Source organism: Melitaea cinxia, chromosome 30 (assembly GCF_905220565.1).
Source record: "Melitaea cinxia chromosome 30, ilMelCinx1.1, whole genome shotgun sequence".
Taxonomy (NCBI): domain Eukaryota; kingdom Metazoa; phylum Arthropoda; class Insecta; order Lepidoptera; family Nymphalidae; genus Melitaea; species Melitaea cinxia.
In genome coordinates, this window is record NC_059423.1 from 7473833 (window position 1) to 7486074 (window position 12242).

The 12242-nt window shown below is 35.3% G+C and overlaps 1 protein-coding gene across 1 annotated transcript in view; it reads right to left on the reverse strand.

Annotated features, from left to right (window-relative positions):
• The window catches only part of LOC123668262 (fasciclin-3), a 191715-nt gene that overhangs the window by 120717 nt on the left and 58756 nt on the right, over positions 1 to 12242 (reverse strand). The window contains exon 2 of the mRNA XM_045602032.1: positions 12018 to 12218. Within this exon, the coding sequence (XP_045457988.1) occupies positions 12018 to 12069 (52 nt within the window). The 5' untranslated portion in view covers positions 12070 to 12218. The remainder of the gene's footprint in view (positions 1 to 12017; positions 12219 to 12242) is intronic.

Sequence of the window (12242 nt, forward strand, 5' to 3'; positions counted from 1 at the left end):
ATGTGTCAATCGAACCGACGACCCAGCACAATACAAGTTTAACACCATCAAGAGTCAACGTTAATTATAGTTGAAAAATGTTAAAAAGCGTTTAAAATATTTACTATAGTCAAAACGCATCAAATCATGACGCGGGAATCGAATTCATTGAACACGGCTCTATTGTCGATTCGTGATGGACAAGTTCAAGTTGAAATTCCGTTGTAACCCTGGCCTGTACAGTGACTAGACGTGACAATGTCTCCATCGAACGTCTATTCGTCCAAGGAAAAGTAGACGGAACCAGATCTCGTGGCAGACCAAGTAAAGGCTGCAGTAGACATTCCATTGCATATGCCCGAAAAGCAGCTGTCAGGGAAGAATGGAGACGGATCGTCAAGCGTCTGACTTGGAAGTGATGATCACGACCGAATTGAAGTTGACAGCAACTAGCTGATAATCGTTTCACAGGTTAATGGTTAAGTTTATATAGTGAATAAATAGTTGTAAATAATAAATGGGTTGGTTTCACTTACACTATAACAAGTAAGAAACTAAAAATTTTGGTTATCAGGTTAAGAATACAAGTATCGAACAGGTAAAATTGGTGTTGGATATCCAGAAACGATTACATAAACATTTGCCTGTTCAATACCGTTATACGTCAGATAACTTTATCAGCGAGCAGAGAAACCGTCTTTAAAACTATCACGCCGTAATACGTCGCGATATGACTCAGAATATAGCACTTACTCGTTCAAAAATTTCACCAAAAACAAAATTAAAATTTAAGTTAAGTAGATTAAAAATTCATAATCTTTTTAAAAAGTTTCAGGGCGTAGTGCCAAGGAGGCTGTCATATCCAATTTGAATAAGTGACTTTAGAATAGTTGGCTAGGTTAGCCACTTCTTCTAACTTACAGAAGAGGGTTATAATTACTTACGGCCAGTTTCAATATTCTATCCATCTTTGAATTTGCTTACTCAAAATGGAATTTTGATGTACTTATGCTCCATACAAATTGTCGAAACCCTATCGTTAGCAGGCAAAACCTGAAATAGATGGATTGCTGATAGCGGCCGTTAACGTGCAGACACAATTAAAGATTGTGTACCTTACCCCTTTGTACCTTATGATATTTTGTACCTTACCCCTTTGTACCTTACCCCTTAGTACCTTATGATACTTTGTTAAAATCAATCTGATATTATTTCTGTTTTGGTGTACCATAAAGTGAAAGTTATGTTATGTTTATATATTCTTTATTGCACTATAAAAACATGATTATAAATCATTTTTACAAAGGCTGTTGGCAAGGGCGCACTTATTTCTATAAGAGATCTCTACCAGTTTGGCCATGGTGGTGAGATACGATGTTACCGCGGGACACATCAGCGCAAATAAAAAAGAAAAGAAAAACGAACAAAAAGTTTAATAATAATAATAAAGCTACAAACGTATTTTGTAATATATACATACAAAATTATATTATATTGTACATAAAATTGTATTCGTGTTGTGTTGCGAAATTCTGTCTGATGTAGATTCGATTTTCTTTTAAAATATAGGTACATATGTATTTTCACAATTTTTTTTGATGTCCATATGTGTAAGTCCTTGTGGGTCGCCCAACCGATTCTCAGAGAATCCGTAAATCCGTCTGACCGGAATGTTATTAAAGACAAATGACAACAATTATTAGTCATAGTAGGAAAATGATATGCCAACTCGAGTAGCTGCGTAATAGAGCGTTTTCTTAACACATCTTTTATTTAAAGATACCCATATTTTGCTCTGAATCTTTCCTACATGGGGAAAGAGTGTGCTCTAGAACTATATAATTTGGTTCCACCATCACCTTTCTACCACCGAACCGCAAGGCATCGCATGAATCTGCACCGCTATGTGATTGAAATCCCACGATCTCGCACTAAACGATTCGCTTCCTCGTTCCTAATACGCACCGCAAAAATTTGGAATGCCCTTCCGGCTTCCGTTTTTCCAACGAACTATAACTTGGGTATCTTTAAATCAAGAGTGAATAGGCATATTCTAGGCAAGCGCGCACCACCTTAGGCTGCATCTTCACTTGACTTCAGGTGAGATCGCAGTCAAGCGCTAGTCTATATATAAAAAAAAAAGAGGTTTATGCCCAGAAGTGGGATATTACAGGCTGAAGCGTATATTTTGCTCAGCGTTTTTATTGAGGTAGGGCACAAAATCTGGAGTAGCACGTCCAGGGCAGTACCCCAACCTTACAGAAGATCACAGCTAAATAATACTGCTTTCAAGCGGTGTTCCTGTGGTAAGTAAAGTAACCAGAGCTGCTAGGAGAGATTGAGGGTAGGGCGCAACGGACTAGCGATGCTTCTGGTGTTGCAAGCGTTTATAGGCTGCAGTATTCGCTTACCATCAGGCAGACGGTACGCTTGTTTGCTCCGTATATTGTATTTAAAATATAGCTTATTTTGTGGAACATTTAAAGGCGAGTACAACCTAAGACCTAGGCTAGTTATGTATATAGCAAAATTCAGACATTTTTCCGAACAATGTCAAAAATTAGATTTTGGACAGCGAAATAAAATGCACGTTTCACGACTGAGCTCGACGGAGCTTACACAAAGCGCTTCGGAGTTTGAAGGTGCAAAACAAATAAGTCAGTCCGATGGACGAAATTTTTAAGCTATTAATCTGAATGAATGAATGGCGAAATTTTGTCGCAGTTTTATTATTACGGGCCTATATTCTTCATGCAAATACGACATTAATATTGATTTTTTTTTTTTGGAATAAAGACCTAGCCAAATGTAAGTCCGATAAAGAGGAAGAGTGGGGCTCTGTATACTTATTTCAGACCTATATCATTTTTCCGGTCGGACCGACGATCTACGTAAGATTGTCGGTGTAGGCGGGATGAAAATTGCTGAAAACCGGGACGTCTGGCGCGCACTACGGGAGCCTATTTACAGCAGTGGACTACGTGTGTACGTGGGTAGTTTGCGAAATCAACTATGCTATTTTGCCCAAGTGAAATCCTTATTGTTAATCTCGATCGGTTCAGCGTGTAACAACCTCTTTCTTATTTCTTATTTTAGCCCTCTTTCTCCATGTAGGATTGGAGCTTAATCCACCACGCTGCTTCACTGCGGGTCGGCGTATATATTACCTACTATGAGTAACGATCACTAAGGTGTCTATGATAACAACCGGAACCGACAACTTAATGTGCTCTCTGAGGCACGGTGGCACCCATAAGGACAGACATCAAACCAGAAATGAATATTTGGAAATTTTTAAATACAAATAGCCATCCCGAGCGGGAACCGAACCAGCAAACCGCCAGTGGCGCTGACACGGCACACGCACCATTACACCAAAGCGGTTAGTACAATCAACAAATCAAATGTAAAACATATCAATAAGTATTTGATAACGTCATATCAGATAACTATCTATATCCTTTATCAGTAATGGATATTTACTTTGATTATTAGAGAATTTCTGACGATATTATTAACACTAGTGGTCGCCAAGAGGTCGAAATTCGACCATAATTAAAATTTTAAATTAAAGAAAATCAAAAAATAATAATGAAAATAAAGATTTTTATTTAAATTATTCAATTTGACTACAGACTGACAATCAACAAAGGAGTGTAATATGCGTGAGTATGTCAAATACACGGTAGTGTGTGTAATTTTTTTTATTGTTTTCATATATTTTTATTCATATTTAAAAAAAAATTAGCATTCTGCACTCCTCTTAATATTATACACCTCCGTCTGCGCAATTTGCGTAAAAAGCGGGGTACAAAGTTTTCGCATATGACACATAAATAAAAATGAATGAAATATCCTGGTCAAAATCAGGAGCCCGACTGGGGAAGTACCTACTTTGATTTTAAAGAAGATCACAGCTAAATAGCACTGCTCTGAAGCAGTGTTGTGTTCCTGTGTGAGTAATGTGACCAGAGCTCCTGAGAGATTTGGAGGTAGGGTCAGCAACGATAGGCTACGGTGATCCCTTACCATCAGGTGAGCCGTACGCTTTTTTGCCGACCTTGTTGTATATAAAAAATAGATAGCGCATAAGACTTGCATTATGGATTTTTTATTCAGTTATATGTAATCATTAAAGTTGTTATACTACGTAATTTTCTGCAACCATTCGATTGAGTCATTATGAATCATCGATAAATACCAAACGGTGCTGTGATTCACTTCCGACTGCGGTAATAAAAAATAAGCTGATGCACGATGCAATTATAAACATAATGTTGACCTAGATTATTCTAATATGATGCGATTTCATAATTGCATATTTATATTATTTTATTATAATTCACACAGTAATATGAGCTGCATTATTTGTTTTGCTGGTCTGGACAATTAAAATCTCTGAAAATCTTATAATTCATAATTGTATTTGCTCGCAAACGAAAAAAACCGACTTCGAATACAACGACAAGTAATACAACGTAGGTAGATGGAAAAACAGTCAAATAAATATGCGTTATCAAAGATTACTCAAAAAATAGTAATCTGCTCTCGATAACATTTAAATGGGACAACATGACAAGCATCGGCTATCGATTAAACGAGAATTATGAAAATCGATACACCCAGAGAAAAGTTATGTGGTTGTATTAACAACATAGATCGACGAAAAAAAATCTGAATAAATATGCATTATTAGACCAATAATTCGAAAAGTAGTTACTTATCAGAGCTCAATTAAATATTTTTTTTATTAAAAAAATCATTAAAATCGGTCTACTCAGACAAAATTTCTGCGATCACTCAAATAAAAAATATATGCAATCGAATTGAGAACCTCCTTCTTTTTTGGAAGTAGGTTAAACAAAAGTGCAAGGAAGGTCTTATATCTCAGAAATTATCGATATTATTACTATTTATGTCAAAATAAACGATATTCTTATAAATATCAAAGAAAATGTTTGCTTTAATACGTATTACAATGCCAAAGTTAGGAAAAAGTAACCCCCAATAAACCCAAGTACAGCTGTTATATCTGGCAGTTAAAAATTTAACGAGCGTATTATTAATGCAATGTTAAGGTTATGTTTAACCTGAGTAAGGTTATATATAACTCGACGGTCATGGTTAAGGCGTGGGTGAGTGCGAATTACGCAAGAGTTAAGCTTTGAGTGATTTTGAACTTTGAAAGTTTTGTTCGAATTTATCGTAGTTACGTAATCTTAATACATATAAATTATGCGTCACGTTGTTTGTACGCAACTCCTAAGCTACTTAACCGATTTTAGTCAAATTTGCACACCGTGTGCAGTTTGATCCAACTTGAAAGATAGGCTATATTTTATTTTGATATGTGTAATTATTATATTTAAGTAAAAAAAATAAGGCGGTACGAAGTCCGCCAAGGTCAGTTAGTATTTGTATAAAAGCGAAATCAATCAAAATAATTGTAGTTTCTTGTCCAGTTATTCTTCTTTGCAGGATTTCGAATTGGTAATATTGGTTCACTTTTTAACTAATTAATTTATTAAAACAAATTGATTGTAAAATGACAATTGAAAATTACTTTTGACCGCTTACAATATCATCCTCAGATTAAACGTTCTCAGCGGAAATATCAATCAAACTAAAATTTAAAATTCTCCTAAAACAGAAACTATAAAAAATTGACATTGTTATTAAAATCTGTTAAGTCAAACAATTAAGTTTTTTAAACAATACGCCCCGACCTGCGTATCGTGTACGTTCGGTAAATATTTACACGTCACGTAAACACGTGTGAAACATCGCATCGACTACAAAAAAAAAATCGGTTAAGTGAGCTTCACAGCACGGAGAGGGTTCCGTAGATAATTGTGTATTCATTTCAACAAACTCAGTCTAAACTGTCCATGCCTTTAGTAAAACATCATGCACGACACTTATCTTACAGACGATTTATTACTAAAGGTACACTACTACAGATCGACAGACCTGACTGCCTAGTAAAGATAGTATGTGTTCCGAATCTGACGGTATTTCTCTATGACAGTGTCATACTTTTCCTATCTTTGTATTTTCTATTTCTTTTGTGTATAGCCTAAGTAAAATGGGCGTTATTTTTTGTGTTTTTTTTAATGTTGTCAGGTATGCGCAACAGGTATGTGCTGTGTGGCTACGGCACCAAAGAATATAGCCACCCTCTCTCTTTCCGTGGGTGTCGTAAGAGGCAACTAAGGGATAACAAGGTTCCACTACCACCTTGGAACTGAAGAAGTCGACCGATGGCGGGATAACCATCTATCCGCTGGCTTTGAAACACAAAGGCCGAAGACGGGCAGCAGTCTTAGGTGCGCCAAGGCCAGCCCTTCGGTCACCAACCCGCCTACCCAGCGTGGTGACTATGGGCAACACACATGAGTTCACGCATTTTTGGCGCGAACTTGTGGAGGCCTATATCCAGCAGTGGACTGCAATAGGCTGGAATGATGATGATGATGAGGTATAACGGCTTTCAGTAGCATTAAACGAGTTTAGATGATTTCGTTAGTCACGTAGAATATGATGGTGATGGAAAAGACACGAAGGAAATTAACCTTTGTCAAATTACAGGAAAGTAGTTAATGCGGCTCATTTTCTAACTTTTTTTTCTGATGAATATATTTGATACGACCTTGTTATGACAACAGCTAACTAAAAAAAAATCTAAGATACTGAGAAACTGGCCTAGCACACCAAACAATCAAAATTTTGACGTACATTTACAGTATGTAGGTACTTAAATATACAATTTAGGTATATATAATTTCCTCAGGCCAAAGATTGCCTGGAAGAAATCGCTCACTAGCGATAAAACAGCCTTTTGTATTACGTGTATTACTCCTGTTTTTTTTTATAATGATGTTCGTCTTTGTTGTCCAATATACCTACTATAGCCTACAATAAACTAGGAAGTAACATTTGAAGGTTAAGCACTGAACCCTAATTCGTCATGGGATGTATACAGGAAGACAATGTTTACATAGAAACTTTACCGACATTTCGTTAACAACGGTGCTGTATTAATTGTGATGCTGTTTAATATAATGGACGTGATGACTCAATGCTTTATATACTCTTTTATATAAGTTAATGCGGCTGAAACCGTGGGTAATATTATAAGATAACTAGATGACCCCGCAAACGTTTCTTTGCCATATATGTTACTAACCCGCTTAATCCCCCCCCCCTTATAACTTAGGGGTAGGAAAAATAGATGTTGGCCGATTCTCAGACCTACCCGATATGCTCACAAAATTTTATTAAAATCGGTCGAGCCGTTTCGGAGGAGTTCAATGTTTAACACCATGACACGAGAATTTTATATATTAGAGATATTTGATATTAATAATTGCTACGCATCGGAATTTGTTTTTAAGATAATGAAATATATAGATGTACGGTAAATTTTTATGACTATAATTCTAATATATAACGTATGTTAAACTTTTTTTTACTTTAATTTATATTTACTTTAAAATGAAATAATTTTATTTTTCATTTATTACGTACGCTCGTTAACAACATACCTTTCTGGACTAAGCTGTTTAATTAGTAGTTTCTTTTAAACTACAAAAGCAGCAAACAAGCGTACAACCCACCTCATGGTAAGCGATTACCGTAGCATATAAACGCCTTCAACACGAAAAGCATTGAAAGCGCATTGCCGACCCTACCCCTGTCTATGAGCCTTACTCACCACAAGAACACAACACTGCGTGAAAACAGTATTATTGAGTTGTGATCTTGTGTACTCTGTGTTTTTAAAATACTTCAACAAAAAAAGGAGGGTACTCTCTTATCGAGAGCGTATTTTGTATATTATATTATTACCTCGTAATTTATTACCGGGCGTATCGATTTTGAGTGATTCTTTTTGATTTAGATGACTTATTCTCGTCGTGCCGTTCTCGAAATGTGACTTTTTTTTATTTTATTTATTTTTTATTTTTTTATATAGGTATAACAATGGGGGCAAACGAGCAGACGAAGCAATCTGATGTTGAATGGCTACCGTCGCCCGGACATCTGTAACATAAGAGGAGTTGCGGAGCGTCGCCTGACGCTTGAAAACTTCTTAATTATAGCAGGAAATGAAAACCTCAGCAGGAAGGTTATTCCACATTTTGTATGTACGCGGAATGTGTAGCTCACACATCGGTTTCAAATCAAGCATCCAAGTGGAGTGGATGAAACTTAGTCCTTCTGCGAAGTGTGCGATAGTAAAAACGTGACGGTGGCACTGTATCAAGTATTTTTTGAGTTTTGTTATGCGTTTGTAATTTACCTAAACAAATATTTTCACCTTGACCTGGCACACACACGGTCACCTGTTCCTAAGCTGACTTGATGTACGTGTGTCACCATTTATCTCGAGAGTATTTTTATTCAGGTTATCGACAAGTTCAAATTAAAATTCAAGGTTGTTTGACTTCGAAACCGTTTTGTCCTTATATAAAAAACTAGTTATTGATTATTTAAAAAATACATTTTAAATTAAATTATAAAGTTACCTGTATCCTATCGTTGAGGCCTTAAGTTAATGTGGGGCAATTAAAAATTAATTGACAATACTACGTTAAATTACAAAAAGCAGAACAGCCAGTAAGACTGGTGTAAGTTTTCACAATTATTTTACCGAAATTCAACAGAATTAAATATAGAATTTCATAAAAATTATAATAGACTTGAGAATCACTTCTGCCTATCGCTCATAGCAGTCCACTGCTGGACATAGGTATCAACAAACCTCATACAAGTTCGCGCCAAAAATGGCGTGAACTCATTGTATCGTCCATAGTCACCACGCTGGGCAGGCGGGTTGGTACCCGCAGGGTGACTTTAGAAACACAAGCAATAATTTATATTAAGTAACATAAGAATTTTTCAGGAACACTAATGCACTTACAATCCCGTGTTCGATTCCCGCACTTAACAAATATTTGCATAGGGCATATAGTTTCTTCTTGTGATCTAGGCGTTTGTGTCTTTGTGTGTTATCGGGTACAATCATATCCTACTTGGGGCTACTTATTCATTTGACATAAAGAAAGGCTATGAAAAAGGCCTATTGTCTAGAGTAATATAATAGTGGTTGTTTTTTGGTTACAATATTTTAGTATTATATGTACGATCGCATTAGGTTATAAGCCTGTAATGGTAGTATATTTATGGAACTAAATAAATAAATATGTCTGCCCCGGGTATTCTAAATTACAAAATCCCTATTTTCTCTAATTAGTAAATTCTAAACATAACTTTAACTGTTAGGTAAATAAACGACCGTTAAATTTGATACAGGATTAAATGAAATCAAGTTACAATATCCAACGCAGCCATAATTGACCATAAATTCTAATTTCAATGCTTTGCATTCTGCTCTCGATCAAAATATCTATACTAATATTATAAAGCTGAAAAGTTTTTTTGTTTTAACGCGCTAATCTCAGGAACTAAGAATTAAATAATTCTTGTGTTGGATAGCTCTTTTATCGAAGAAGGCTATAAGGCTATTTTTTCATCAAATTAATGCGTGTGAAGCCGCTGGGTGCAGCTAGTTTATAGTAAAATTGTAACCGATGTCTGTACATAAGACATTTCACAGCCTATACAGTCCACAGCTGGACATAGGCCTCCACAAGTTTACGCCAAAAATAACGTGAACTCATGTGTGTTGCCCATAGTCACCACGCTGGGCGGCGGGTTGGTGACCGCAGGGCTGGCTTTGTCGCACCGAAGACGCTACACATAAGGCATAATAAGAAAAAACTAATTTAGACCTTTATTAGAATAACTGAAGAAAAAAGAATAATTTTCAGAATTTTGACTGCAGTTTTAGCTGTTGTGTGTCGATGTCAATACAGGAGAAAGTTCAGTTGAGAAACCTATCTTGTGTCTTATTAGCCTGTTGCATCCCACAGCTTAGGCCTCTTTTTCCATGTAGAAAAAGTATCATAGCTTCATCCACCACGCTGCTCCACTGCGAGTTAGCGGATATTTTTTAAAGCTGATGTCATTTGCATAAGAATGTTGGTTGAGTTGTAAACCTATCTTGTCATAAACTACTGCTTTTGACTGATGTTTTGTTTATAGCTTATAAATGGTACGTAGTGTATGTGGTCCAATTTGTTGCTCTTATATCAGGGGTGTCAAACCTAAATTTGGTGAGAAATATATAATAAACTAGCTATTACCCGCGGCTTTGCTTGCATTGAATTTGTTTTTTTAAATAAAAAGACGAATTTGCTGAGGACTAAATATTAAACTAGTCATTACCCGCGGCTTCGCTTGCATTGAATTTGTTTTTTTTTTTTTATAAAAAGAATATGTGTACAAAGTTTCACGATGATCGGTTAAGTAGTTTTCGCGTGAAAGCGTAACAAACAAACTTACATTCACATTTATAATATTAGTAGGGATTTAGAATGCAGGCGGGCTAGATTCAAATAAAAATAATTGTGTTTGCAGGCAAACGAAGAAAAACCGACTTCAATTATATCGAGTAATACAACGTAGGTAGACGAAAAAATAGTCAAGTAAATACGCATTATCAAAGATCACTCAAAAAGTTGTAATCAGATCTCGATGAAATTTAAATGTGACCACATAATAAACATTTCTTTCGGCTTTCGATTAAATTAAAAATCATTAAAATCGGTACACCCAGTAAAAAGGTATGCGGATTTTCGAGAGTTTCCCTCGATTTCTCTAGGATCCCATCATCAGATCCTGGTTTCCTTATCATGGTACCAAACTAGGGTTATCTCCTTTCCAACAAAAAAAGAATTATCAAAATCGGTTCATAAACGACGGAGTTATCTCCGAACAGTCCGTAGTCGGTTAAAAATGATCATACTGAATTATTATAACATTTCATCCGTAGAGGAATCGAGTGAAGTCATGATTCTTCTTTCTATGACACATTGCGATCGCTGGCTGTATCATGAACATCCCTGCCTTATATGTAGTTGTATCAACTTGAGTAGTGATCAACAGACATTTCGGATGTTCAAAACATTTTTCAGTACAGTTGAAAGTATTCGCTTTCATGTAGGAGTGAGTTGTATCAAAGGCACTTTTCAAATCATTTGCAGACTAAATTGGAATACTCGACTTTAGTGCAAACTAGCAATTGCAGTCGACTCTGTCTGTGTGATACTCATTAAATATTGGATTTAGATATATTGTATCTGTGGTATGTTCACAATAACAATAGTTGGAGTACTTATTCAAAACTTTCAAATGTCTTGTAAATGCCTTGCGGCGTATCCACACATATACAAACATATTATATTAGAATAATATTTAAACCTCATTTTATGTTTTTATATTTGATTATAAAAATATTTTTTGATAGTTGTCAAGAATTTTTATATTGAATTCTCCGTGATAATGTATATTTTACAATTTAATATTTCTACTTTATATTTTGCTACGTGAAAATTGTTTTATAATATTTTTTTAAAGTGGAGCTAATAAAAAGCCTATTTGAATAAAGAAAATTATGATTTCTGACTATTCGAGTTTACGTTATTATGATTAATTCATACTAAGTATAAGTAAGTAGGTACTTCTTGAATACATGGTATTCTAAATGTTATTTCAATGTCTATAGTGGTTGACTGAATTTATTTTACTTTTGATTAATATATATACTTTGACATAGTAAGTGTAGATTACAGAGAATTTCAGAAGAGAAATCAACCTCAAAGATAGAAGCTAAACATAAGACGTTTAATCGTATTTAAGTTGACGTCAATAATGGTTAGTAAAAGTGATTGGTTAGTAAAAGTGATTTCATCATAATTATCATAGATTTTTTACTTGATCTATGATAATTATGTATTAAAAATATCATACAATATTAAGTTTAAGGCTGGTTCCTATATTATATTTGAAGCTTAGCTGTAAGTTGTGGTACTTATAGCTTTAACCATTATAATTAAATTAATTTTATATCTAGTAAGTAGAATTTCAAACAAATAGTTTATAGGAACTGGCCGCCATATAATGTAAAATATTACCTGTGACAATGGTCGTAAGGAGAAGTCCGAAAAGCGCGGGAAGTAAAGCCATCTTGATTTACAAAAACGAACTCACAAACACTCACACACGCATAATACACGAAAACGGTCACTTTTATCCTTTTTTTTCCGTCAAAAAAGCGGCTTCAACTGGTTGAAACTGGTTCGGACTGGACTGATCCTGCCGTTGTCTCTTTCGCTCTGCAACAAAAACGACATTGTTGA